The sequence below is a fragment of the Centroberyx affinis genome, unplaced genomic scaffold, assembly GCF_046629955.1.
Source record: "Centroberyx affinis isolate AG114_WGS23_722 - 3 ecotype Tasmania unplaced genomic scaffold, CSIRO-AGI_Caff_v1 ptg000445l_1, whole genome shotgun sequence".
NCBI lineage: Eukaryota > Metazoa > Chordata > Actinopteri > Beryciformes > Berycidae > Centroberyx > Centroberyx affinis.
In genome coordinates, this window is record NW_027279108.1 from 202,904 (window position 1) to 230,127 (window position 27,224).

General features: G+C 41.7%; 1 protein-coding gene across 2 annotated transcripts in view; it reads right to left on the minus strand.

Moving 5' to 3' along the window:
• aff4 (AF4/FMR2 family, member 4) overlaps positions 1–26,758 on the minus strand; it is a 31,290-nt gene extending 4,532 nt beyond the window's left edge. Inside the window, exons 1-20 of one of the 2 annotated variants that reach the window (XM_071517004.1) lie at positions 26,506–26,758; positions 13,766–13,895; positions 9,723–10,538; positions 9,147–9,185; positions 8,909–8,995; positions 8,467–8,497; positions 8,288–8,351; positions 7,940–8,032; positions 7,218–7,371; positions 6,217–6,973; positions 5,858–6,009; positions 5,165–5,250; positions 4,489–4,723; positions 3,709–3,806; positions 3,139–3,202; positions 2,089–2,225; positions 1,869–1,940; positions 1,520–1,613; positions 1,306–1,349; positions 398–615 (exon numbers count right to left, since the gene is read on the minus strand). In XM_071517004.1, coding sequence (XP_071373105.1) covers positions 398–615; positions 1,306–1,349; positions 1,520–1,613; positions 1,869–1,940; positions 2,089–2,225; positions 3,139–3,202; positions 3,709–3,806; positions 4,489–4,723; positions 5,165–5,250; positions 5,858–6,009; positions 6,217–6,973; positions 7,218–7,371; positions 7,940–8,032; positions 8,288–8,351; positions 8,467–8,497; positions 8,909–8,995; positions 9,147–9,185; positions 9,723–10,538; positions 13,766–13,891 — 3,367 coding nt within the window. In that variant the 5' untranslated portion in view covers positions 13,892–13,895; positions 26,506–26,758. Of the gene's footprint in view, positions 1–397; positions 616–1,305; positions 1,350–1,519; positions 1,614–1,868; positions 1,941–2,088; positions 2,226–3,138; positions 3,203–3,708; positions 3,807–4,488; positions 4,724–5,164; positions 5,251–5,857; positions 6,010–6,216; positions 6,974–7,217; positions 7,372–7,939; positions 8,033–8,287; positions 8,352–8,466; positions 8,498–8,908; positions 8,996–9,146; positions 9,186–9,722; positions 10,539–13,765; positions 13,896–18,449; positions 18,674–26,505 lie in introns of those variants that run through there. The other variant, XM_071517003.1, reaches the window with a different exon arrangement.
• Between the last annotated feature and the right edge of the window lie 466 nt (positions 26,759–27,224).

Sequence of the window (27,224 nt, forward strand, 5' to 3'; positions counted from 1 at the left end):
GGTTGTTTAAATGTTTGAAAAGCCATCACGGTACATGTTGATGGTCCAAGAAGTATATTTGTAGAGCAAGGATTAAGATTTGCTCTTCAACTTTGACCTTTAATTATAGCATACCTATAAGGCCAATTAGTGTCATATTGCATGTGAGGATGGGAGCTCCTGTATGCCATAATGTTGCAAAATTTCACATCTCTAGCAGGTAGTACCTCCTGAGAAACTGAAAAAAGCTTTTATAAAAAATTTAAATAACTTCTTGAACCCTAAAGAAAGGCGATACATCAAAGCAAAGGGGATGGTGGGTAATTTTCTGGTAACCTGACCCCCAACGCATGTGCTTTTTAGCTGAAAACTGAGTGCTCTACACTCCAACACATTATTTCCACTATGTCTTGTTTACCTTTCTGCTCCTTGGCTAGCTGCTCAGCCTGGTCCCAGACCTCAGTGGCATACAGGAAGTTGGAGGTGACCTGGACGTAGCTGGCGGCCATCTGGTGGATACGCTGAGGTATGGTCACAGACGAGCTGCCGCTGCTGCTGCTACTGCCTGACGAGTAGCCGCCGGCCGTGCCTGGCGACAGCTTGGGAGACACTGGAGAGGGCATGCCGGCTGCCTTACTGTGTTGGAAAATAGAAACAAACATGGCACGGTAATGAGAGCGCTGCAAGTGGTTTATAAACTGTATCATGAGCAGGAAAATAGACAAGTTATGTTTAGAAATCCATACATCTAACTGGCTGAGTCATGTTCAAAGCCGTTGCAAAACCCCAGATAAAAACACACCTGTGACCGCATGACAGTTCATTTAAATATATTGCACCAACTGAAAATCATTATTCATGCCGGTACTCTTAGCTTTGCATTGTTCCTAACAATGGTTCTTACCTGTTCTAAAATCATTGTAAAAACATGGCCTCTATTGGACTTAACTTTACATATTTGGTTGTACAGGTTTCCTACACATTTTCCATTTAAGAATTTGATACTAGGTTGTCATTTCTTGACAAGATTTGCTCAGTGTTTAAAGACGTGCTGATAATTGCTGGCCAATATGGCTGTAAACTAAACCATACTAGTCTGTAGCTTAAGACTATTCTTCACAAGTACACTATATTAAATCAGAGCAAATCTACAATTACAAGAACTGTGCATGGGTATTGAACGACCAACCCAAACTTTCCACAACTTTCAAATTCATTTACCACATTTTTTTTTTGACTTTTCAGACCTGTGTAGAAAATGCAGTTGTGCACAATTTACAATAATTCACTTTTATTCTCTAAACAGGAAAGAAAAAAGTGACTTACTTTCCCATTCCAGGAGAGGGAGCCTGGGTGTTACTCAGAGAATTCTGCGAAACAAAACAGGGAGAAAAATGTAATGTATGCATGGAGGACGAAAGTTACATTATGTTCATTTATACATAACAACATTCCTGGAATTTACAGTGTTTCTTATGTTTTGAAGGTATGACAACCGGAAGCTGATCTGAACTTCTGGAAAACGATGATTAAAAAGTACCTTTAAATGTTCAGTGAGCGTTTTGGAGTATTTTAGTGCACTCTCTTTCCTCAGCTTGAACAACCGTAGGTAGAGGAGGGACTGGCATCGTAGGCTGGAGAGAGAAATTAGTCAAAGAAATGCGGAAATACTCGGCTACAATTTGCAAAGGAGAGAGCATCGGCCAGGAAGATGTGAACTGCTTCAATGCAGAACTCTTCCAACCAGCGGCAATTTACTAGGCAAACAGCCATGATTTTCAGTTTTCTCCCCCTCAGGCTGTGTCTGTTCTTAGAGTTGAAGGCTAAGGGTAGGATGACACCTCCAGCACATGAAATGGAAATCACCAGATGTCAATCAGCGTACTTACCACAGTACAGCTAGCCTCTTGTCTGCTGAAGTAGCATCTGGGGCCATGTAGCTTTTTAACTTCATAGTGTACCTGAAAGTGAAGATGTAATAAACGTTTAGCTACTTGCAGACCCAGATCTAATTCTCATTCATCATTTCTATCATACTTTAAGCATTCTAACGGACTGCCTTTACAATACTGTAAAGTCAAAACAGTTGATAAATGTATTTGTCCTTACTTGATAAGCTCCACAGTTTCGGCGTACATGGGGAAGGGAGACTTGGACTCTTGGGCGCTCCTTTCCAGGGCATTGCCACATTCAATGAAAGACACCACAGCATCCAGGTAGTACACTGCCTTCTCAAACCGGTCCAACTGTAACAGTGGAAACAGGAACACAGCAGAAATACAGTGATTATTAATGGCTCGGCCTAATTAGTAAGCAATTACTGGCCAAATAATGCACTGCCTTCTCAAACCGTTACAGCAGCCGAGGACTAGTCACTGTGTACATGACACTTAATGTGACAAGGTTGTTGCAAAACTGAATTACTTTGCACCTGACTTGGTGTAGATTACTTGAAACCCTTTTCTTTCAGTAATAGCTGTAATGCAAAATGCCCCCTTTGGAAAAGGGCTAATGATAGCCATACAGTCTCCCATTATTTCAATGCCCTATAAGAGTGGAAATAAGAGGCAGCAGAGTTGGGTATCTGATAATCGTCCAGGTAAATAATTGATACCAGACCTGCAGCAAAATATAGCCACCTTCTCACCTTACAGTGACTTAAGGACCAGGTAACAAAGGCATTTAGTTTTTTTTTTATTTCAGAGCATGCTCAAATACACAGATTGCAATTGTGGCACTTGGAATTGGAATTGAAATTGGAAACGTTGCGGCTGTGACAAAGCAACTTTTTTGGTCAGTATGGCACGGTAAAGTCCCTGGTAACAGGAAGTGAAATGAGACAATAGAATTGATCTGGGCAATAAGATGTTTTCATCTAATAAGTGTAAGAGTGTAGACACATCTGTGTTGCCCCACAAAGTTGTGCAGTAAGTTGACCTTTACTGTTAAGATTGCTTGAGCAAACAAATTTTAATCTTGTTCCTATATGCAGCATTAACCTCTATGCAAAGCCACACCAGGCTATCGTTTTACATCAAGGGCTACACTTAATGGTTTTTCAGGAAATGATCCTTTCAGTTGCCTCCTCTCACTGCTTTGCATACAACAACTGGTGCTGTACACCTTCAGTTATGCGTGTAAAAAGCCACAGGCTCTTACCAGTGCATCTGCATTGTGTTTAAGTTTCTTGGCCTCTTGTAAGTAGTGATCCGCTGAATGGACCCTGAAACAAAAACACAGTCATAGGTCAAACAAATCAGAATTTTCCTCGGCACTGTGCAGTGAAACATAAAATAGGCCCAATCATTTTGTTTTCCAGTTTGAATCATTGTCACAGATGTTTTAACACACATCTACATGGCTCAGTCAGGGCTCAGTTACTGCATTCATTTCCTCTGGGCAGAGAACTTCAAAAGCAAACACAAAACAGTCTCTCAATCCCCCGTCTATCTGTCCTTCCATTAAATCATCCCCTGAAACAGCGACACACAGAAATAACTAGCGAGGCTATGATGTTTCTTTGCCACAGCATGAAGAGGACTGGGATTCCCAACAGAGGGGCTTTTAAAATGGAAATTTACGTCATCTCTCCTGCACGCTGGCACATCCATTCATGACCTCCCCAACCTCCTGGAGCTTTACGCATCAAAGGCAACCCTAGATCCCCGCGGCAGCTCTCTCCGCATATCCTGCTGAGGGGTTATCCACAGTGGAACGGGCTCCTCTTACCTGTCCTCAAACACCAGCTTGGATCTCTGAGACTTGGAGCCGTCCGTGGAGAGCGGAGGCACAGCCAGCTGGTTATCACAGCCCTTTGAGGATTTCTCCTGCAGAGAGAGCGAGCGAAAAGGGAATAAAGTTTCAGGAAAAAGGAGCCTGGTGTTTGAAGTGATGGATGAAATGGAGATGGGGAAAGCATGAAGAAGGTGAGAGTGAAGGAGACTGGGGGAAGAAATTGTCTGGTTTATGTTCTGTGTGGCTACTGGGTATATATATACACATACTGGACAAAAAAGTAAATTATTCATTGAAGGATTAGTTAGCGAGAGTGTGAAGTGATTGTTGGTTAAAAACATGGTATCTGTCACATGAATACTCGACTCAATAGTGTAAAAATCTGCAAATCCGACTGCTGTGCATTCACATAAAGACATACACCTACACACATACATAAAACTCCACACATCAAGCCATGTTCTCCACCACTCAACTCCCTTAAGTTCCTGTAGCTACAGCAATGCATCGGTCAAAACTTGCCTTTCCAGGATTCCACCAATAACAAGTCTAAAGCATCTGGGGCATAGCCACAAAACCATGCATTTCCTCCTTGCCCGCCCCCCCTTATTTTGCTTGCTTTGTTATTTAAATTCCCCAGAGAAACACATTGGAAAGTTGGCAAAAATAATGAAAAACTGCGCTCACAGTTCGCAGCGCCCACAATGCTCGCCAGGTATTCGTACACATAGCAAGCAAACGCCTGTGGACAAGGTTACTCTCCCGCAGACCCACCTTGCTGTCCCGGGTGCTGCGTCCCTTATCCTCTCCTTTCCGGTGTTTGGAGGTGGAGTTGCCCTTGGTGCTGTGGCCTCCCTCCTTCCCGCTGCCAGCCCCGCTGGACAAAGAGGTGGAGGACTGGCTGACTGTCCTCTTCCGGCTCTGATGCTCCGCCTTGGGCGTCCGCTGAAGACCCGACATGGAAGGAGAGGGGACTGGCTCCTCTTTCTTCTCCAAAGATCTCTTAGACCTGGTGAGATATGACTCATTGTTATTATATAATTTTGTCACAATGTGGAGAGCCTGGGTTATCTTTAAATGGGTCTGTTTTATAGCAGTGTTATAGGGCCCCTCCCCCACCGCCACAAAATATTAACATTCATGGGTTGAATATTAACATGCAAGGTGAATAGGAGTTCAACAGCGCAAGTACACAACAGAGATATTATTAGAAAAAGGCTAACTGGTTTAGCTGTTTGAGGAGGCTGCAATGCAATAAACAAGCCACATCTCTGGGTTTACTTTTATTTATTTTAACTTTCTGATGCTCATAAGAGTTTAAAGGGGTTATTTTGTGGTGAATGGCAATAATAAACATCATCATAACATGGCAAGCCCTGCTGCCCAGTTTGCAGGTGTGCAGAAGGTTTACTGTGAATGGTAAGCAGATGGGAAAGAAAGAAATACTCACTCTTTACTGCTGTTTTTATGATGAGATAAAGACTTCTCCTCTAGCTTGGACCGCTTACTGTCAGGCTTGGTGCCCTCATCATCGTTCTAAAAGTATAGGGAGCAAAGAGAAAAGAGAGACAATAAAGTGATACTCAGGTAGATTTCTTAGTGCACATATCTCTATAGGAATTCTTGAATTGCCAACCACAAAAACTGGCCAATCTGAAGACCCATAGTCACAAGCACTTTCTTACTTTCATTTTGAAACCTAGCATCTTTACTGGGAGTACCTCATTAGGCAGTGTTTATTTCAAAATATTTACTTTGAAAAACAAGTAAAACAGCAAATCACATTTCCTGCAGGAAATGAGAAACACCTTCAATCACGCTGGAATTGTCCTTTAAAGAGTAACAGGATGGACGCTCAATGAAAACTTATTGAAAAACAGCACAAATGTCAGCAAACTAACATGCAGTATGTTCATGTAAACCTTGACAAACCACCTTGAGTAATAATTCAAATTCAAAACGCAAAGTCACATCATGCTTGAAAGTGGTTGAACTCAAGTGCTATATTGAACTGCGTAACAAACGTGATTTCATTTCTATTTTACTCTCCTTAAACAGAAGAATACATTAATCAACAGGACTTGAACCTCTACAGCAAAATAGCAGAGAACATAGATTGAAATCTGTTGTATTGGTCCCATACCTTGTGTTTCCTCTTGCCCTTGCTAGAGCTCTTCTCGGAGCTCTGCTTGCTGAAGTCTTTGCTGTCCCTGTCTAGAGAGTCGTCCCTCTCCACTTTGATCTCTGCTGGCTCCTTGTAGGGCCGCCCTGGGATCCTAGACAGTAGGCTGAGGTCTATAGGAAATGGGGGGGAAGGGAGGAGTAGAGTAGGATAAAGAAGAAGAGTTTAATTTGGTCCAAAGAAAAGAGAAGGTCCAGCAATATGCGCAATCAAGCCAGACAGGTGTAAAACAAGTGCATAGAACACAATTAGCACTGTCTTCTATTCCATGAAAACAGCTTCAGGAAGACTTCTTCGCCTTATGTCAAATTTCAACTAACCTATCTTCACCAGCAAAACCTGCTGCGGCGGCGGCCTGGCAGGATAGCGCTCCTCAGGGTCACTAAGCGGAGACAACAGCTCCTTCTCTTCCATTGGAGAGAACACACACACAGGAGTCCTGATGCTCTCTGTGTACTTGGGCGTCTGCGACGAGGATGGAATGCTGTCATTCTCCTCAGAGTCTGACGAAGAAGAGTCCGTTTCGACAAACTCACGAGACTTCTGGGAAGTCTTGGTGGCCGCCTTGGCCTTGCGTTTGTCTGTAGCGGTGGTGGCGGCCGCCGCTGTGGGCCTCGGAGACGACTTGGGCTCTTTTTTGATGCTCGGTTTGCGGGAACCTTTTGTAGCAGCTTTAGGCCGGTGAGGAGGAATCTCTGGAGCCGGCTCGCTCTCCACTCTCAGACCTCCCTTGGGCTCCTCCACCACCGGGGGCTTCTCCGACTTTTTAGGCTGTTTTTTACCCACAGTCCTTCTCTGCCCCGTGCCACCCTCGCTCTGGGCGGGGGACTTCTGTCGGCCACGGCCACTCTCTGCACCCTTTTGCGCCGCCCGTAGGTCCCTGCTGGGGGTGGGTGCCCCCAAGTCTTTCGACCCCCCTCCCTGGCCGCTGTAGCCCCGTCCTGAGCTGTTATCTCGGCCCTCCTTCTTGTACTTGGTGGGAACATTGTTGTTGTCCACTGGGGAAGCCGGGGAGAACTGCTTGGCCTTCTTGAACCAGTTGTCCAGCTGCCACTTGTTGGCCATGGGTTGCTCAGGCTGAGGGGGAGGAGAACACATCAGAGATAAGAAACTGTTCTAGTGAGTAAAAATTAACATTTTATGAGGCCTGGGACAAAAAGCAGTCTGAAAATAACAGCACTTTCAACAATGGGCCAGAGGAAAGAAAGAGAAACAATTTTTTAGAACCATAGGGATGATCAGACAAATAAATTGGTTGATACTGTGTCATTTATAGTTTTTTTCTAGACATCTTTAGCAGAAGTTGCTGTTAAGTCATTACTTCAGGAGAGGCTGGCCGCGGATGCTCGTTGGCCTCGCTGTCCGTCGAGCTGCTTTCGCTCTCACTGTCGGAGCCCGAGCTGCTCTCCGAGCCGCTGTGGCTGCTGGTGTCATCCCTCGAATGGTCAGCTCCCTCACTGTTATTACTGTTGTTACTGGGGAAAATAGTCAAATAGCATTATATTGTATGCAAAACGTACAGCTTGTCTAGCGTTGTTTAATCGCATAGTTAGTGATAGAGGATAAAATGAGGAATTCATACTAACGATTGCATCATGCACACAGTTTCAAATCTTGTCTATATTCAGGGTTTCTACACATTTTCAGTTCCCAAAATTCATACTTTCCCCGAATCTTGATTTATCATCTCCATGTGACGATTTCGGTCAGTGTTCAATATGATGTATGCTGATAGTCGCTGGGCAACGCCTCTCAACTAGGCCAAATCACTCTATAGCTGAGAATTATTCTTCACAATAACATATAAAGGAACAGTTCCATACTTTCTGTGCAATTTACAAACTTTTCAAAATGTGTACATCATAAACTTCACTTTCCATACTTCAAGACCAAGACTTAATTAAAAAAATGGCAAGAGTGTTCGGAAATATCTAACCAACACTACTAAATAAGCTGATTCTGAATATGTGATATCTATTGGAGGTGCCAAATGAATTTTCTATGCCATGTGCTCTAATCAGTAATCATTACGCCCATTTGTACCTTGCTGATGTGTTCCTGGAGGCGTTCTTGGCCGAGTCCTGTTCTCCATCACTGTCCTCGCTGCTGCTTAGCTTCAAGTCATCCTCCAGCATACTGAAACACAGCAATTAAACATAATTAAATCTCAGTTCTTCGCATTTTATCACAATATTGTAAGTGTTGCAGCATTGGCTGTGTCTATTTAACTTGATTAGGCTATCTATGCAAGTCCAGTCAGGGATTTCTTTCCTCACCATGAATGTTTGTCTTAACATCCCTGGTTCCTGTTGTGTAAATCAATACTGGGAATACTAAATACACCGGCCTAGGATTGGACAGGATGAACAGAGGGATGGATGAAGCACTTACTTGGGCTGGTCATCGCAGGCCTTCGATTGATGGCTGCTGGAGCTCTTGGAAGAGCTGCATCTCTCTAAATAAACACAAACAAGACACATGAGCATTAAGACCATGATATAATTCTCCTCACATAAATGTGTTATCTTGTTGTTTATACTGCGAGTGTGAAATGCGTGTGTAATACTCACTGTGTCCACTTGGAAAACCTGAGTGAGAGTCCTAAAGGGAAAGAATGTTCAATATTCCAAATTATTGTCATGAACTCTTTTATCTTTTCAAACTACTTTACCACATAATTTGACTTTCAAATCCTATAATGATAACTCAATCATAACTCCCCTCCAAAACTGATCCTTTGTTCTTTGATCCAGTGGCTGATTATGTTTTACATGCAAGCATTGAATGGAAATGAGCACCAAAACAGTACCTGAACTGTCCGTGAGATTAAATATTTATGAACAAAAAAAAAACCACATTCACAATGGACTGCCACCAAAAAGGTTTCTCTGGTTTGGTTATGAGTTTACATGAGGTCCACTCACATAACAAAAGTAATTAAGCCTTATTAATTTATTATGGCTAATGAAATAAACTGTAAACATAGTTACTGAGGACTACTGGAATGCTGACCTTAGTGGGGAATGGAAACTTGGAGGGCTCCGTCTTGCAGGGGGTGTGGATGGCTGTCAACGGAGGGGGCCACGACTGAGTCATTTCCTGAAAGAAGGGAAAAAAAAAAAAGTGAAAATGAGTAGTAAGGAGTGAGTAATGAAAAATGCTTTCTTTCAGTGACTTTTCCCCTGAATGTTCATGAGGAACTGCTGACCTGATAGAGGGAGTTTTTAATAAAAGAAAATGACGAACATACCTTTAGAATCTCATCGACACAGTTGGCGTCCCCAGAGCCCTGAAGACAGAAACATCACGCTTAACACATATATTTACTACACTTTGAAACCATGTTTATTTTAGTCATTCCCCATACTTTATTGTATTTTGTATCCAACGCTATTTTTATTCCTATTTTTATTCTGTTGTGTTTTTTATTTTGCTTCATGTTTGAAAAGCACTTTGTAACTCTGTGTTTTTTGAATGGTGGCTTCCATTTTGAGTACCATGAGTCATTCTTTATGGGACTACCAGTTCAGAGTAACTATGTGTAACAGCTCACAGCTGTGAGGGAATTTAACGCAGCAATGATATCATGACATCATTATCAGGACATGTTGGAGACATCACACCGTGCTCCACCACTGTAAATCCCAAAATCCCACCAGCACCCTCCACTACCCTACATTTATATCAAAAGCATTAGATAAACACACTCTGACCTCCCTTGGGCTCCTTCCCTTTACGTGAGGAGTGTCCTTAAGTGGATGGGTTCAGAGTAAAATGAAAATAGAGAGAAATGGCACCAAAGGAAGCTCTGCAGATCAAGCCTCACCTCTACAGGCTGCGAGGGGATCTTGAGCTTGGAGAGTGAAGCCTTGCCGTTGGACTTCATCTCTCCCATGGTGCTGCTGTGCGACTGTCCGCTATAGCTTTCTGCTTGTGAGCTCTTGGGCTCCGCCGTTTCCTGGCCGTCCATAGGCCGCACATAGGCTGTCGGCTTCTGCTGCATGGAGCCGGGCTTCGACATGAGAGACGGGGGGAAGGCCTGACTGGAGTGCTGTCCGCTGGGGAAAGAGGTGTGAACCCGCGAGGGCGAGTCCCAGTTGGCCTCTCTGTCTCGGGGGGACTTGGAGCGGTAGCGCTGCTCCTTGCCGTGATGCTGCTCGGCGGACAAGGAGCCCCGGGAGTGGCCGCCGCCGCCGGAAGAGCTCAGAGAGCCTTTGGCCGGGCTGGAGGTGTGGGACTTTGAGTGTTCCGACCCTCCGCTGTGTTTACTCGACTTCTTTTCCCGCGCCTCTCCTCCGTGTCTTTGGCTACTGCTGCTGCTGCCGCTACTGCTGCCTCCGTTGCCCCTTTGGCTGCCGTGGCCGCCCTGGAGGCCCGAACGTTTCTGGGACTGGGATGAGGAGGAGGTCGCTGCGGGGCCCACAGGCGTCCACTTACTGCTCTGGCTGCTGCCGCCGCTACCGACGCCGCGCTGGTCCCCGCTGAACAAGGACTGGCCTGATTTCTCCTCAGAGGAAGACGAGCTGCTGGAAGGTTTACCACCGAGCTTTGGAATGGTGTCTCCTCCAATCGGCTCTTTCATCTCGTCGTAATTTCCCAGCATGCTCTGAATACGGCTGGACAGTTTATCTTCCTTGCTGGACTGGAGAGAAGAAGCAGAGAACGGCAGAGGTGGAGCAGAGGAGAGCGGGATGATAAAAAAGAAGCAAGAAAGACAGACCCAGAGAAAGGAAGAGACAGAAAGAGGTGAATTGGAGGAAGGAGAGAAAGTGTAAGAGAAAGAGGGGAATTCACAGAGGGAAAGGAGAGAAGAGAGGGAGAGAAAACAGAGGGTCACTGTGAGCAAAAGTTCAACACTTGGGTTAATTGCTTTCCATCAAAAACATGCATGAAAGATGGAGAGAAAATGTATTATTCCTTCTAAAGAGAAATCACTTAAATAAATTAAAACAAGCAAAACGAGCACTCAAATGTCCATTATATTAAAAAAAAGATTCTATAGGAGCAAATTATCTCCTTATCCCTTGTGTCACAAGGTTTATAGTTAAAACAGTCTATTGAACATAGAAAGTGGTCTAATCAACCGATCACAGAGATGATTGGCTCATTCAAACTCGGCCCAGGCCAGTCCACACCCATCTGTGAGAGGAGATAAGGGTCTTTCCATAGTTCGACTAACAGAGGTTAATCAGTCACTTTGAGGCCGCAGGTTCTGGCCGACCTGCTAGCTACTAGCCCATGACAGGAGGTAAACCACAGGCTGTGGAGAATATCCAGTTTCACATGGGGCCTGAGACCCCTACTCTGTTTGACAGATTCACACTGAGGGGGGGAGGAAACATAAGCTGTTATCTGTAGCAGGAAATGTAACTAGCTTGGCCATAACATGCTCACCCCACGCCCTCCTGCTAGCATTGCCTGGTCTGGCCCACATGTGTGTAGATGGGCACTGAAGTGTAGTGTCACCCATTGTGGTTAGGGGGGAGGGGCGGGGAGAGGATGGGGTGAGGGGTCTTGGTTTCACTTCATAGTATATGCATAAATAATGTGTGCTATTTTGACTGTCTGTCAGTTGTCGAATGGAATACAAATGAACTTTCATACTTTCAACAGATACATTTGTCTTCTTCATCCTGTGCAGCTGAGGTGCATCTGTGTGAATCCTGCACTGTAAAAATGTTACAACTCTGCTGGTCTACATCTGTGCAGCTACAGCTACAGCTGCAGCTGCGTGCACACATGGCCTTTAATGTAGAACACAGTAAACTTCCATTTACTGGAGCATGACAGAAAAAAAAAGTCAAACTGAAGCTTACATAAGACTCTGGAAACTAGCTCAAGACGTGCGACAACGCACATATAGAAAAGACAGTAACTTAAAATGTTTTTGTTTTTACTATTTTCTGTATTACAACACAGCATGTCTTTTTTCTCAAATCTATAGCCTATCTGAAGCAATAAGATGACATTTTTGAAGACAGAAGAACAAAAACAGTGATTCTTTGCTGCGAAAACCTTTTTTTTGAACCCACACACTTGTGGCCTTTGCAAGGAGTTCTCTTTCTCCGAAACTCTGCTTTTTACCTTTCACTTTGTTGTGGGCCAAAACACACGGGCCAGCACTCAACACTCACCTCTGATCCCTTTCTATTCCCAACCTGTCAGGACACATTCCACGCCGCCTCTTTGATGGCTGGCTCTAGCTAAGGAGAGGAGCCACTTACCTCTGCTCAAATCTGGTTAGTGGCAAAGATTAGACCAGTGCAGAGGACGCAAATCCTCTTTACAATTACACTGGACGGACGGGAGCTATGAGGCTGGCCCACATCTATGTGGGTCTGTGAGCGAGGGAGGAATGGAAGACTATACATAAGGAGGGAGGGAAGCTGGCAAGCGCTAATGTTTACTGTCTACAGTTGTACTATACGACAGGTAACCAAGGACAGGTAGTGTTATGTCAACAAAGACTGTTCACTATGTTGTGGAAGCAACAACTAGCAGGCTTTTCTGACTGCAGGGCCGTATGGATGAAGTCAAGCATCACATAAGGGGTATGGATTTGGGCTGAAAGATACTGACAAAAAATGTAATTGTAATTATTTGACACAATATTGCAATTGCGATTTTTTCTTGTCATACATTTTTCAGGACTTGTAGAAATTGTTTAAAGAAAGGTGTTTTTGTTTAAAAATAAATAAATAAATAAATGTCAGTCTGCAGGATTTACTGCATTCGAGTATGATGAAAGGTTTTCAACAATATTGTATTTGATCCATGGACCAAAGGTTACTCAGAGCTCTAAAACACCTTGTTCAGAAGTCCATTTTGGACGGTCCTCTCTTAAGCAATTAATTGCAGCCTCTGCAATTTCGAAATTGCATAAGTTCATATTGCGGTTTTCAGGGTTTTTTTTAATTAATTGTTCAGCTCAATGACAGATGTATGTAAAGATACAGTTGACACTATCCTGCCCCTTTGCTCTTTATATTTGTGCCATTTGCTGTTAACAATGAAAAGTGGCATGTGAAAATTACCTACTAATAAACAGAAACTCTAAAGGATAATAAATCCTATTTTCTCCATGTTGAGAAGTGGGATATGGCTACAGGGAGACAAGGGCAGGACAAAGGCTCTATCCATAAACAACCGCTCACCATTTACTCTAAGATTTGATATACATAATGTGGTGCAAAGTCTGCCCAGTCTATCAAGAAATCTATAAAAACGGTAAACAGCAAAGATGTCAGACTAGAGACCTGTGGAGTTCTTGTGGGAGATATGCAGTATAGTGATTTCTATTGATTTGGTTCCCAGTGCATCTGTCGCTTTTTTTCATTTCTCATTTGTTAGTCTTTCACAATACTTTCTTTTGTTTACATATTGATCATCTTTTTTTGATCCTCTCAGTTATGTCAAGCACCTCAAGGTCTCACATCAACACAAATATCCGAGGCAGCAAGAGCAAAGGATTGCTATTTCTCTCTGCGGAAGCTGAGTCTGCAGAGAGAGAAAGAGGGACGGGGGGGGGGGGGGGAGAGAGACTGAAAGAGAGAGGGGTGCCACCTTTGCTATGGAAGGCTAAAGCTAAACATTCCTCTTAGGCAGCAGTTTAACAAAGCAGGCACTAAGCAGCAGCATGGCTGAGCCTACTGAGCTGCAGCTGCTGACTTACGTTTAAAGGTAATGGCGTGACGTTTGAAAAGGGTGAGACGCTGATAGGTACGTGTGCTTATCTCTTCCTGTCACTGTTATCAATTATTCTGTTGTTGTCTAAATTAACTGATCAGTAATTCCATGAAGCCCGTCAAAGAAATGACAACACAATTCCAAAAACGTAAGAAAAATGTTACGTCAACAAAGCAAACTTACAACTTTGTAGGGTTCAGGAAAGAGAGGGGAATTTGCTGGAAAGGCCTCTCCTCCTCCCTGTTGGATTTCTTGATTTCGCCTTTCTCTTTCTTTCATTCGGAGCACATTCCGGTCCTCACGGTTCATGTTGCTAACAACAGAGAGACATAAGAACAAGTCAACATGGAAATATGAGGAAAGACAATATAGGGAACAGCTTCTTATCTAATGTCTAGAAAACCTGCCAAAGAAAGCTAAAAAAAAAAAAAAAAAGGGAGCAATATCTCAAAATGGAGACAGCGTTCATAAAAAAAAAACACCTTTGACAAGTCTGTAAGTTAAGAATTCAGCTAATACTTCAATCAGAACTATAGGTAAACAAAATGAAAACTAGCCCTTTTGTTTCCTTTCCTGCTGTGATGTACTTCCCTGCTGTGATGTCCCGGTTCTCAAAGGGATACGAAACTTGTATAACAAATTTCCAACTATTCCCAACAGATCATACAGTCTGGTAGGCATCTACTTTCATCTTATGCCTCTCAAATATCTTTCTCAAACAGCTGCGGCTGTGCATGTAACAGAGACTTCAGGTGCACCGGCCTGTGTGTCCCAGTTCTTGGGGTAAGCCGCCAACAGGACAGTCAACATCATTAGTGAAACCCCATACATCATAAACTGAAGGGATCACAGTGATGACCTGTGGAGAAAGTAGCCTCTAATAGGCTTAGTCTCGTCTAGACACTGTACAGTAGCCTACTTGTGCTGCAAATCATCTCCTTGTGCAGATGGTCAGAGTAAATTTGTTTCCTAATTCCAACTGCTGATGGACTATTTCAGTATTTTCATAGATGGAGTAGTTTAATTACTACTATTACTACTACTAACTAACAAACTAATCAAACAGGATAGTCTATCTTGTTGCACATATTCACTATGGCTAGACTGTACATGCATGCTGGACATTCACCAACACCACATGAGGAGGAATGGATATGGAGCTCAATCAGGAATAGCATGAGGGAAGAGTAAACAGAAGGTGTAATTAGGCCTCATTAATAACATACTGCTATCAAATTGCAGCATGTAGCCACTGAGTCCATAACCACAAAATGGTGACAGGCAGTAGTTGAACAAACCGCTCAGTCCTTAGCGTCTTTTTGAGTACGATGTGAGTGAGTGGCCAAACGGGAAATTAAAAAGCCATTTAAGGCCGTCTTGATTTCACTAGGGTCCATGTAAGTGGACATGGGGATTCGCACCATAAGGCAAACTGTCAGATGCATGAATATGTCATAAAATGGTCTATACTAAATATGTAAGTTTGTCACTGTCATTTTAATAGATTGGCTTCTCAAAACAAATGCCATTTGGACAGAAGTATATATGGATGATACGAACAGAAATATGACACACAAAAGTGACTTTTCCCCTTTGTGTAGCTCATTTGTAACCATGCAACTTTGTAACAAGAAACAGCAAATTATCAGTCAGGTGTGATACCTGATAGTTTGTGGTCTGATGTCTTCAGGCACTGCCAATAACACAACAATGATTTTAAGACTGTTGTTGACAGTGTAAGATTATGCAGCACCCACCTGGCCTCCACCTATACTTTAAACATAACACTGTGCGCTCTGTTCAAACACATTTGACGCTAAGGACAAGCAACTCAAACTAACCTAGAGACATGAAAAGTAGACAAACTAGACTACATCCTTGACACTATGAGGGTTTCCTGGACAAAAATTTGCACACCTCTGATGTGTGAACTGATAATGATCATCAATCATGATGATCATCAACTACCTAAAATATGAGATATTTAGACTTAATCTAGGTTAAATTGTTTAATCTAGGCTAAATATTGCTAGCACTGTAGCACAACAGATCCAAGTTTTTATTTTTACACTGGCTATCTGTAGACTCATGGGGAAGTCTAAATAGTAATTTCCCAACAAACCTCTTCACTAGGCCCCCGCCTGTTTTACATCATCAACAATTCCCAGCTATGAGTCATTACTCTAACAGGCAACGTGATTCTACAATCTATAGCTAGGTTCCATTAAACCAAAACCTCAGGAAGCGACCAAGGCCATAACCGCTGTGAGGCATCTGGGACCCGGCATTAACAACACTTTAACAGCGGAGGTGTAAAAGAAGGAAAAAAAAACATTGTTTAGGTTATCAATCATCAAAATATCCATTAACACCTCCCACCTATCATCTCTGGACTTCCTTTTATTTGATCTTACAGTACAGCTAAGCCCCAAACCTAAGATATATAGTGACAAAAAGTAAACAAGGGAACAGTTGTTTCTAGAGTAAAACAAAAAATACGCCTGCTACAACTGGACTTACCACTGATTACGTTATATACACACAAGAAGTATCCACTACAGCTAACAACATGGAAGATTAACACCAGCTAGTAAATTCTACCTGTGGTTAGTTATTTTTACTCTACTACCTACTTTGACAAGTACCACCCAACATTTGGAGATCCTATTTCATGCTAAAAATGTAGATTAAAAATAGTTTCATGTCCTGTAAACTAGGCTCACAGAGTAAGACTACCTTTAGATATCCTTAAGCTAGACAAATAATGAAACTAAATGATGATGAAGCAGGGGTTCCTTTAATATGCTAGTACTATTTGTTGATGCAAACAAGCCCATTATCGGCAGAGTGGGTCTGAATGTGTGAATGGGCCGCAGTTAGCACAGTGTTGAATGATCAAATGCTCTGGGCCCAGACTCCTTTGTAAACACTGCTCCTGCCCATTCAGTCCACTTAATTGACCTGACCTGTTGTGTTTTATTAGTTGAAGAGGGGGTCACACCCTCTCATACTGTAGTACAACATTAAGAAAATCGTCATGCAAACAGTTTCAATTGGCTATTATTGGTTTCAACAACACCTGAGCGTATAGTGTTAGTAAACAGGCCCTGAACAGCCATGTCTCTGTGTTACTGTGTTAACCTTTACTCACTTCCCAAAATTAGAATCACTTTAATCACCAAGTGCTATGATGAATGTACAGGAATTTATCTTGGCAACATTGGTATATTGGTGTAAACGTAAGGCTAAACTTAGGTTGCCTCTCCTATATAGATTCCCAAACACAGCCTAGTCCTATGTAGAAACAACTGCCTTGAAACATGTGCTTTTGGTAAATAAAGTGGTTTTGAATCAATATGGAAATGCACCAAGCATCCAGTTGGAAGGGAGAATGGGAAAGACTCGCTCTGAAGACATGGGACTGCATCAATATGTAACAGGATTTTGAGCCCAACTTGTTTCTAAGTTGGCCTTAGACCAACTTTGAAACTCATAAACTCGGGAGAAAAAAGACAAATCGAAAGCAATCATTATTAATAATAATAATAATAATATAAAGTTAAAACAGCACCTAAAGCGTTTCTGTAACTTTTTCTCCCCCTAATGTCTAAAGAAGCCATTTTATATGAAAAGAGCAGTTAACTAACACTTTTTGACACTAGAAGCTAAATACCATTACAGCGTCATATCTACCTTCACAGTTGATGGGTCTACCTGTTGCCTAATCCCAAGAATAGAGCTAGAAAATAAAGGCGCTCCAATACCATTTTCTTGTTGGCCAAATAATACAACAGATCATGTGATTTTGAAAACATTTAAATACCCAGTAGGTAACCAACTTTTACTGAGACTGAAAAGTAAAGTAAAACTTACAAATGAACATTACTGACTAAATAGCTAGCTTTGGTGCTTCACTTACAAAATAGTAGTATTTTAGGAAGGTATTTATATTGTTTTTCAATACTGACCGATGAACACCAGAAAACTCCCGCCCCCCCCCAATAGATATAATTTTGGTATCTAGGCCTTCAAATAACAATGTAATCAAATGGTATCTGTCCAACTTATTTTGAAATCAGGCTAGCAACTCTGTATCTGTAGCCTTCATGAAAACCACATACAAGTACCTTAGCCAGTATTAGCATGCCACTAGTACAAAACAAATATGGAACAAAACTAGGCTAGACCTGGACAAACAGCTCTGAGCAGCAAGCCCACACTTTGATTTTATTAATTTAAAGTGCCAGTGGTACAGACATAAATGATAAACAAGCCTCAATTTGGACCTTTGGCCTAGCTTGGATCCAAGGCCCAATCGCTCTCAAAATCAGAGTGGATCCGTTGCCAACAAGGTAAACAAAGGTGGGCGATACGGATGTTTCAAAATAGGCTCAGCTAGCCTAAGCAAAACCTTTCCTTATACATGAGCCTAAACTGATCGTAATTGTAATGTTACATGACATTCATTATTGTCAATGTGTGTGATGCCCAGCTCAGTTTATAGTAGTGATTGTAACTACAGTCTGCCAGAGACTCAAAAGGTCAAAGTCTGCAGAGTTGAAAAAGCAGAGTAACTCTGTATCCAAATTAATCAGCTGATTTCTCTCTCTAACTCACAATATAACACACAAGCCACGTCTTCAACACAAGCAAAAAAAAAAAGGAAGAACCGATGGTTATCTGAGCACCATGAATTCAGGACTGTGATTCTATGGCACAGACATTTCCAACCCCATAACAACAACTGGCAATCAAAAATCATTTTTAGCATGAGTAGTACAACACCACCAACTCTGAATGATTACTGACTACTGCTACTACACCAAGAGAAAGAACTAAAGCAGCCAACTAGTTGTGCGTTTCTTACCCTGACTGAGAGGCCATGGCCCCAACCACTGAAACATTGGAAGGAGGAGGGAGGGGGGTTCAGAGAATCTCCCGGGGATTCAGAAGTATTCTCGTCATGGCGTGTCAGCCTGTATTAGTACGCCAACCTCCTTCAATGAAGCCAGACCGGTCTTTTTTTCTATATGTGGGTGTCCAGCTGGAAGAGTGTGACTATAGTTTCTTTACTCGATTCGAAGGTACAGTGTATTTCCTTGGAGTAGAGACAAATCTGACTTAGGGAGGGGAGGTGACTGCTCGTTCTCGGGAGATACCATGTCGGCAAACAGCGGGGGTAGTCGCAGGCAGGGGGACAATAGGTGAAGTCCAGGGGAGCCGGGCAGCTTTTGTTTCTGTTTGTGTGTGTGTGTGTTTGTGTTTGAGGATAAGTATGTGTGGGGTACAAGCTAGGTGAAAAGAGTGGGGGTGGACAAGTATGTGGGTGAGTGCGTGTGGTGTGTAAATGTCTGAGTGAATGAGAGAGAGAGAGACGGGACGAGGAGGGTGGAGAGAGAGAGAGAGAGAGAGAGAGAGAGAGAGAGAGAGAGAGATTTGGCATGTCTCCTGTCCTCATGAGTGCACAGTGCCAGACAGTCCTGGTGGTGCCTGTCGTCTTTTAATGGTAACAGCACTCTGGGCCAAATCTGATCTCCAGCTATGAGGCAAAATGGCTCAGCAAGGAGCAGAGGAATCTTTTCATTGTAGTTAATTAAGGATATGAATTATCTAAAGGAGGTACTTGCTAAAGCACAATTAACCACAATGTTCATCGCTACACTGGAAGCAGGGTGATCATGACGAGTCATTTGTAAAGACTGCTGAAACACTGTAATGCATCGCTAAGTCTAAATTAACTAATCTGGGTAATTATATCTTAAATTGTAAAAATGAAGGAGTACGAAAGAGGAAATGAGAAAGGAGAGAAAACCTGGGAGATAGGACTAATACTGAGTGAAAAAGCAAATTAAACTGAAATATGTGACAGCCTTCAACTGTAAAATCGAAGGAGTAAAAGAGAGGCGGTGAGAAAAGAGACAGCTTGTAAAAGAGAGGACTAACATTTAACAAATAAACTACTCTGGTCTATGTGACAGCCTTATGGGGAATTAATTTACATGAAAGCCTTATAGGCCAATTAGGGAGAATATCCACAGGGAGGAAAAAAAAAAAAACAATGAGCAGTGAGAGGGAGCAGGAACAAATCTCACCTCTCCCCGAGAATGGAACGGTCCACCTCATTCCATAAAAGGAGATGTTATTTTATACCACGAAGCCTCTCCTCCGTGTGATGTCACTGCCCTCAGGACGGCGCAGCCAACCAGGGCCCGTCTTTCCGTCAACAACCTCCCTCCCCCACTATGCCCCGAGCACAGGGCAAAGCACCAGTGCAGTCCGTTAAAGAGACAGCGCGCAGTTTCCGACAGCGCAGGAAGGAACGGGAGAGAGGGCAGGTTGTAACAAACAGGAGACATTTTCATCAGCTATATATGATGATGACACACGCAGACAATGTGTTATCATCGCACGTCTCCAGGTGGTTTCAAAATGCTGCAGACGAAACCACATCATTCCTCACTCCGCTGGTTACAAGTTAGGTTTAGGATTGATTTTAAGATTTAATCACTTTTAAAAAGGTACAGTTAGGTCTGGCTCCAAGCTATATTACACACCTTTTAAACAGCAAAAGAGCTAGTGTGCATCCTTCATAGTGTTTGGCAGGTTTAACACTAAAGGTGACTGAGGGCTTCTGCCATCAGGGCCTTTAGACTTTGGACCAACCTGCCGGAAGAGCTTAGGCTAGTATAATCAGCAACATCTTCTAAACAACTTCTGAAAAAGTATTTTTACACACTGCAGTGACTTTTATTCCATTATTTCTTCTTATTATATTGTTTTACCCTCTTTTACTTGCTTTAAATTATGAGCATGTTTGCTTATATTTGACTGCTAAAGCACTTTGTAAACTCTGCTGTAAAAAAAAAGTGCTATAAAGTGCTACACAAGTACAGATTATTATTATCTGACGAGATGCCTATGCTTGTTTTGAAGGCTGCACAAAGGAGCATGTGCATAATATGTCTACTTCTTAACATCATGTTTTAATCTTTATGTTCTGCTGTGTGAATAAAAAGCAAGGTGTGACTCAAGGCCTGTTGCAAAGTGAACAAGGGGGACAAGATGCTGAAAACAAAGTCGTCACACAGCGGCCCTACGTCTGTACAGAGCATCGAAGGGCTGAACGGTTCTGTGATCAGGGCTTGGTATCATTGGAAATATCAATTCCCCAACTTCAACCTCAACAGAGATTCTAAAACGCTGCCTTTTCCAATCTCTTCCTCTGTTAAATTTCATATTGGTTATGTAGTAGTCAATTATTTACGCAACATTTATACATGCCATCTGCTTTACACTCAGTTGATTTACTCGATAACAAGACAAACACAACAAAGTTAAAGGAAATGTAACTTCTCATGTGAAAACTCAACACCCAAAAGCTTTTTGATACCATCCGATATGGATTCCAAAAATCTCTGCAGCGCCAACAGGTATCGTTTTCCGATAGAGTCCTAACTATGACAAGTCTCTCAGAAAGCCATCTGTAGATCCCAGTCACCCATCCTGCATTAACCACAGAAATTCAAGTCAAGTCCTACCCACGACTCTTACATGGATCCAAGCTAAAATGACAACATGACTTACATTAGCTAGGCTACATCAAAAATTCCTCAACTCTGGCTGATGTAACAAGCTAATGTAATGAAGGCTAAATCATCTGATTTACTTTGATACCATATAATCCACTTTCCATTCACTTTTTAAAAACTGTACTATGTCTGAGGATAAGAAGAATGTGCTTTGTGGTGTTTCTTTTTAAATCAATGAAGTTTGCCAAATAGGGTATTTGTGAAATGTATTTGAAGAATAAGTTGTAACATGCAGAACGGTCACAATACTGGGTACTGATTGGCAGACAGTGCCACCACCCCTGATTCATTTGATGCAAACCTGCTGACTGGAGGCATTCCAGAGGGTGCGTCAATTCAAATGCTGCAAACCTGCCTGATTTAAGCAGTTGTTTAGGGAGGAGTGCCAATCAAGACCAAGCGCTCTTATGATGTAGACCTAATCAGAAACGGCCAATAAAAACAGATGGATTTTTGAAAACGCTCTCACATTAAATCAAACCTTTCAAACAAAATCAATCTTTAACAGTTTCTTCAGTAAATATCATTTATAATATAGCCTAGGTCTTGTCTAAAAGTTATTTTGGTGTGAAACAGTTTGCAAAACGTATGGTTTTGACTGTCCTCCGTTTGGTTCATGGTTCGCTGTGGCAGAAAAAACAAATTAAGCCTCATTCACACAACAATCAGGATAATGCATAAACTTTGTTTTCTGTGTGCATTTTTTTGTCAAAGTATTTAGTCATGGAAGTTTAAGGAAGACAATGTCAAAGTTTGATCATGTTTTTGGTTAGAAGTCGATAGTTACTGCATCAATAAAACACCATCAATTTTTCCAGGCAGTTTCAGATTAGCTCCAATTAACATACAAATACTGGACTTGGTCTTGATTGGCACCCTTCTCTAAACAGCTGCTTACATCCTTCCATTCAGGCAGGTTTGCAGCATTTGAATTGACTCATTGCCTGGAATGCCTCCACTCAGCAGGCATGCATTATCTGAATCAGGGGAGCTGGTAGCATTTACCAATCAGGGCCCAGTATTGTGACAGTTCTGATTTTAAGATCTAATTAGTCAGATCAATTTAAGAATTAACTTATTAACTACAATTACTTAAAAAAAACATTGAGAATCCCACTTGAAAACAAATTAAATTAAAATTGAGACTGGTAAGAATCCCCTAAAACTTTGAAATGTAAACATAAGTATGCTGTGCAAATGAAAACGACCTGCAGAAAACCTGTTTGCTGAGAGCATTATTTACGCTGTTGTACTCAATACACACCAACCTGCGACACTAAAGCAAAAGTAGATACTAAAAGCTGAAGTATATCCCTAGTCTGCCACGCAGCTCTAGGACTGTGACCTTTATTTTTTGTTGTATGTAGTTCTACAAATCTTAGATGAGCTCTGAAAGTCTTCTCCTCGCCACACACAGTTTTGACACAGCAATAACACAATCTGTAGGGCATTTTTGTTGCCCAATTATTAGTGGAACATAACACACAACCCTCGGGTATCTTGGTAATATTTCAAATATATAAATGTTTAAACTTTGCCACATTGAACCTCTTCAGTTCATTGTGCAACCCAAACCTAACGAACAGAGTATTTCTTCAGGCAGGTTTGAACTGTGATAACATTTTACTAAACCTTGACAATACAAAATGTTCAGCAATTTACAACCATTCCCTAGTCCTTGAGTCAACAAGCTACCCTGAAAGTTGATTTCCTTTTTTCCTTGCAGCAGAGTACTATAGTCTATGACGCAACTAGAATTTCAACTCAGATTACCAGGATGTGCATCATTGTTTCTGCATGTACGGCACACTGTGGCTAACTGGGCTTCTACAATCTTGGATAGCTCAGTCATTCTAAAATGGTCACAAATGTTTCGAATAGTAACATTTTAAAGTGAACAACATTAAGTCTTGATTGAACAAAACAAGCCTCACAGGCTGAAATGTGGAACAAAGAAGAATAATTATCAATCACATAGCCTAGCTGACCCAGTGGAATATCTTCAATGGCAAAAAGCCCAGCATACATGGAAAAACAATGGACGCCTAGGTAATTTGCAACACATCTTGGCACAGACGTACAGATCTTTGTTTTATTGTGCATCAGGCCGGTATTTAGCCTAAACTGAAATGCTTACTTATATGAAACATTCCACTTACCAGTCTATTACTAATCCAAACCATTTATTAACTGTTCCTTAGTCAGGGTAATTTTACCTTCTGAAACAACCCAACACCAAACATGACCTAAGCAATTCAAGTTGGATGCATCGTGCGAATTTATGCCAACGCCCATATTCAGTCAGAGATTTATCACATGTGATGGCAACAGACAAATTCAAACACATTATAGGTGGAGTAGCATAGGAATTTTTGTATTGGTACTGCGTGGTACATTTCCACATATCAGTCACAAGGTAATTAGTCACAAAACAGTTGGGGCTATATTTGACCCTGTAATATCTGCTAGCCTACAAATAGAAACATACAAACCTATAGCTTACTATTCAGGACCTTTAAATAGCCAACACCTCCACAGGCCGGGCACTTTAGCACTTCATCCACAGCAGCCTTGGCTAAACTTGTAATTCCTGAATAAAGAGACTGACTGATGAAATAATTTAATTGCATGATTCACTAACTGGGGTCTTTGCCGTCTAGTTTCCTAGGCTTTGAACGCCCTGCTTTTAGAAGTTTAGGCTGGCAAAATCAGTGTCTTTTAAATCACTTCTTTAAAGGTTTTTATCTGTAGGCTATTAGGCTATATAATTTGTATTTGCCCATTACTCTTCTGAAACTGTTTAATTTCTGTCTGGCATTTTTACTGTTTATGTTATAGATTTATTTGTTATTGCCTGCAAAGCACTTTTAACTCTGCTGAAAAATCCTATGCCAATGAAGTTCAGAATTATTATTATTCATGTATCAGTAGTATTAGTGCTGCTACAGAATATGATTGATGTCATAATTGGACTATTTCAAAAACAATATGATAGAGCAATATCTCACTGTACAGATCTATGCCAAATCTGATAAACGAAATGGGCCTAATGAGCTTCACCTCACATAGGCGTACACATGAAAGCTCAACTCCAGTCCGAGAGAAACAAAAGCTGAAGAACAGATGCGCGAGGTCAGGACACAGCGAGCAGCATATTTTTCTGCTGTGTGAGCAACAGTACTGAGAGGAAAAAAAAAAAAAAAAAAAAAAAACCAAGCCACTGATGGCTGATTAGATTCAAGCTAATTAAACTGGCTGACTCTGGAAGAGCCCTCAAACAACTGGCTCTCAACAAACCCCTCTTTTCCGAAAGCAGCAAGATTTGATTATTAACTTAACCTCGCTTATAGGCCTCCGCTGAAGAGACCATTAGCTCTCAGTTGAGAGAACGTGACTGCTAAAAACCAAGGCAGCAGTAAAATATAAAGACCATAAAATATTAAGACCACCTGCTCTTTCCATGAAATAGGCCGACCAGGTGAACGCTATGATTCCTAATTGATTTCACTACTTACATCCAGTTCAAATCATGAAAGGGAGACAATGAAGGGATGAGACAGGATAAAGAAGGACTGTTAAGCCTCCGGATAATTCAGACATGGATTGTGCAATAAGGTTTACAACGCAAATTTACGAGGGCAGTCCTCTTATTTTGTACACGCATCTACTTTTGAACAGCCTGGAACCAGCTATTGCTCAACTCCCAAACATCCAGCCTGCAAAAAACATACTGTACTACCACCTCAACTTACAATGGATCGGTCAAAGCCAAAGAAAATATGCACTGACTCCTCTGTCTGGAATGGACACACATGTCACCACAACATGTCGAGAGATTTGTGTGTGGCCTGTGCTAGGCTATGGAGGAAATGGTTAAACCGGAGCCATTGAGCAAAACCTAAACAGGAAGAGAAGAGGATGTCACAGTGAGCTGCGTCACAAGCTCTAGACAGAACAAACCTTGATCTGCCACAACAGTCTAAAAGCCCAGGGAGTTTCTTTTCTGTGTCTTGACGGGAATATGTAAACAATAACATCGCTACATTCATATGAAAAACCCTTTGACGGTCTAATGTTACTAGACACAGTACCTTAAAACTAATTCCATCATCAGTTCAAACAACCTAAACCTCTATCCACCAGCTTACTACAATTGAGTGAGTTCACAGCTACCTGCCATAAATGAGTTCATGACCTTAGGCACTCACGCACCCCCTCCCTGATGTGTCAAACAAGAAAAACAAGTTTGTTACTCTGTCCGTGTCTTGACAAGCAAACTGTTTTTTCCTGTTAGATATGTACATGTCAGTGAAATTCCTAACTATTATGTGTTACGCTGGACTTATGATACATTTGCAGGCCCTTCCCCCCACAGTGGCATGTAAAATGGCTTCCTAGAAAAGCATATCAGCTGTCCTTTTGCTAGACACATAAGCTATCATATGTCTTTCCCTTAAAATAGAAGTTTCCTTTAGGCAAAACACTCAGATCCAGATCCAAGCATGATAAACGTAGCGTTGATAATAATCTGATAGAATAACTGAATATACAGTGCAAGGTTGCTACAGGACAAGAAGCCAAAAGTTTTGCTAGTCATTGCAAAAAAACTTGACTATTGTTATGCACCTACGTGAAGTTATGCAATTAACGGAGGAAAAAAAAAATTGTAATACATGCACAGCCATAACTAAGATGCTAGCTGGGTGGTTGTTGTTGGTTTCAGAACTGGATAGCTTTTTGAGTTCGCCTAGAGTTTAATCCATGAAGCATAATTGTATAATACATAATCGCTGTGCAGTTTCTGTTTATCAGTCGGAGTTTCCTTGCATAGCAAATTTATAGTTTTGTGCCTGTAAGTTAACTTCCGAGATACTTCAGCGTGCATCTCAGATAGGACAAAACATAAGACGTCACGAAATGTAGGCTACAGCAACAAAAATATGACCCAATAACACTAGCTAACATGTTTGCTTTGTTTGAAAACGATAGCAAAAAGGAAACACACATGTATACATAACATTTAGCGTTAATATTGCATTCAGTGTTTGCTGTCATCAGAAACTTGACTCAAACAGCAACCAGCAAGTTTACCCAGTTAGCATGAAGCTAATACTTTACCTAAAGGGCTAGCACTAACCTGCATCTTGGCTTTAGCATAATGTTAACGTTAGCTAGCCAGCTCAGCTAGGTTGTGGCTAGGCTAACGGTTAGCTAGCTTCAAAACCTGGGAAATATTCTGTGAAAAATAAAATTAACATTACTACACAATGTCAGAAAACCACGGACGTTAGTTGGTTGATATATAACGTTTCACATAATATCCGACCCCCTTACCTCTCGTCTTCTTTTTAGGCCCAAACCATTCTAGCTATTGGAAAGCTCTTTTCTCTTTGTCTTTTCCACTTCCAGTTAGCTACACGCAAAATGGACCCAGCGAAACGTTATAACAGCTAAAATACTAAAAGCAAATGGACGGACTTCATCGTCTCTTTCAAATGTAACTGCAAATCGAGTGGAAGACAAAGTAGTATCATTTTGTCTCTCATTCATTTCATTATTCTTCAACAGAAGTGACTGGTAGGTCAGGTTGCTAGCTAAGTTAACTAGCCAGCAGGTACAACAGACAGTATTGGATGCATGGATGGCAGTAAGCAATGCTGCCTTCAAGTGCTGTCGGAAATATCGTAACTATGACAGGGAAGGGCAATTTTGCTGTATTCGTGTCAAATGTTACCGGTATATACGAACTTCCTATTTGAAAATACCATTGATCTCTGCTTTCAGGTGGTAAATACAACTTGGGGAGTTGTATTTTAGTCAATTGTAGGGAACAATGTATTGATGTCAATTAAACAAAACAACAACAAAAAAAAAGACAGTTTGTGATCCCAACTCTTAAAATGCCGTAGAAGGACACATACATTTATTCTGTAGTTGACATTGCAATGTTTTGTTTGCTATAAGATGTCAACTCTAATGTATAACTCACCGAGGAGCAAGTATATGAAAAAGTGTGAAAAAGCTGACCAGGAGCAATCAAAGTCGACAATTCT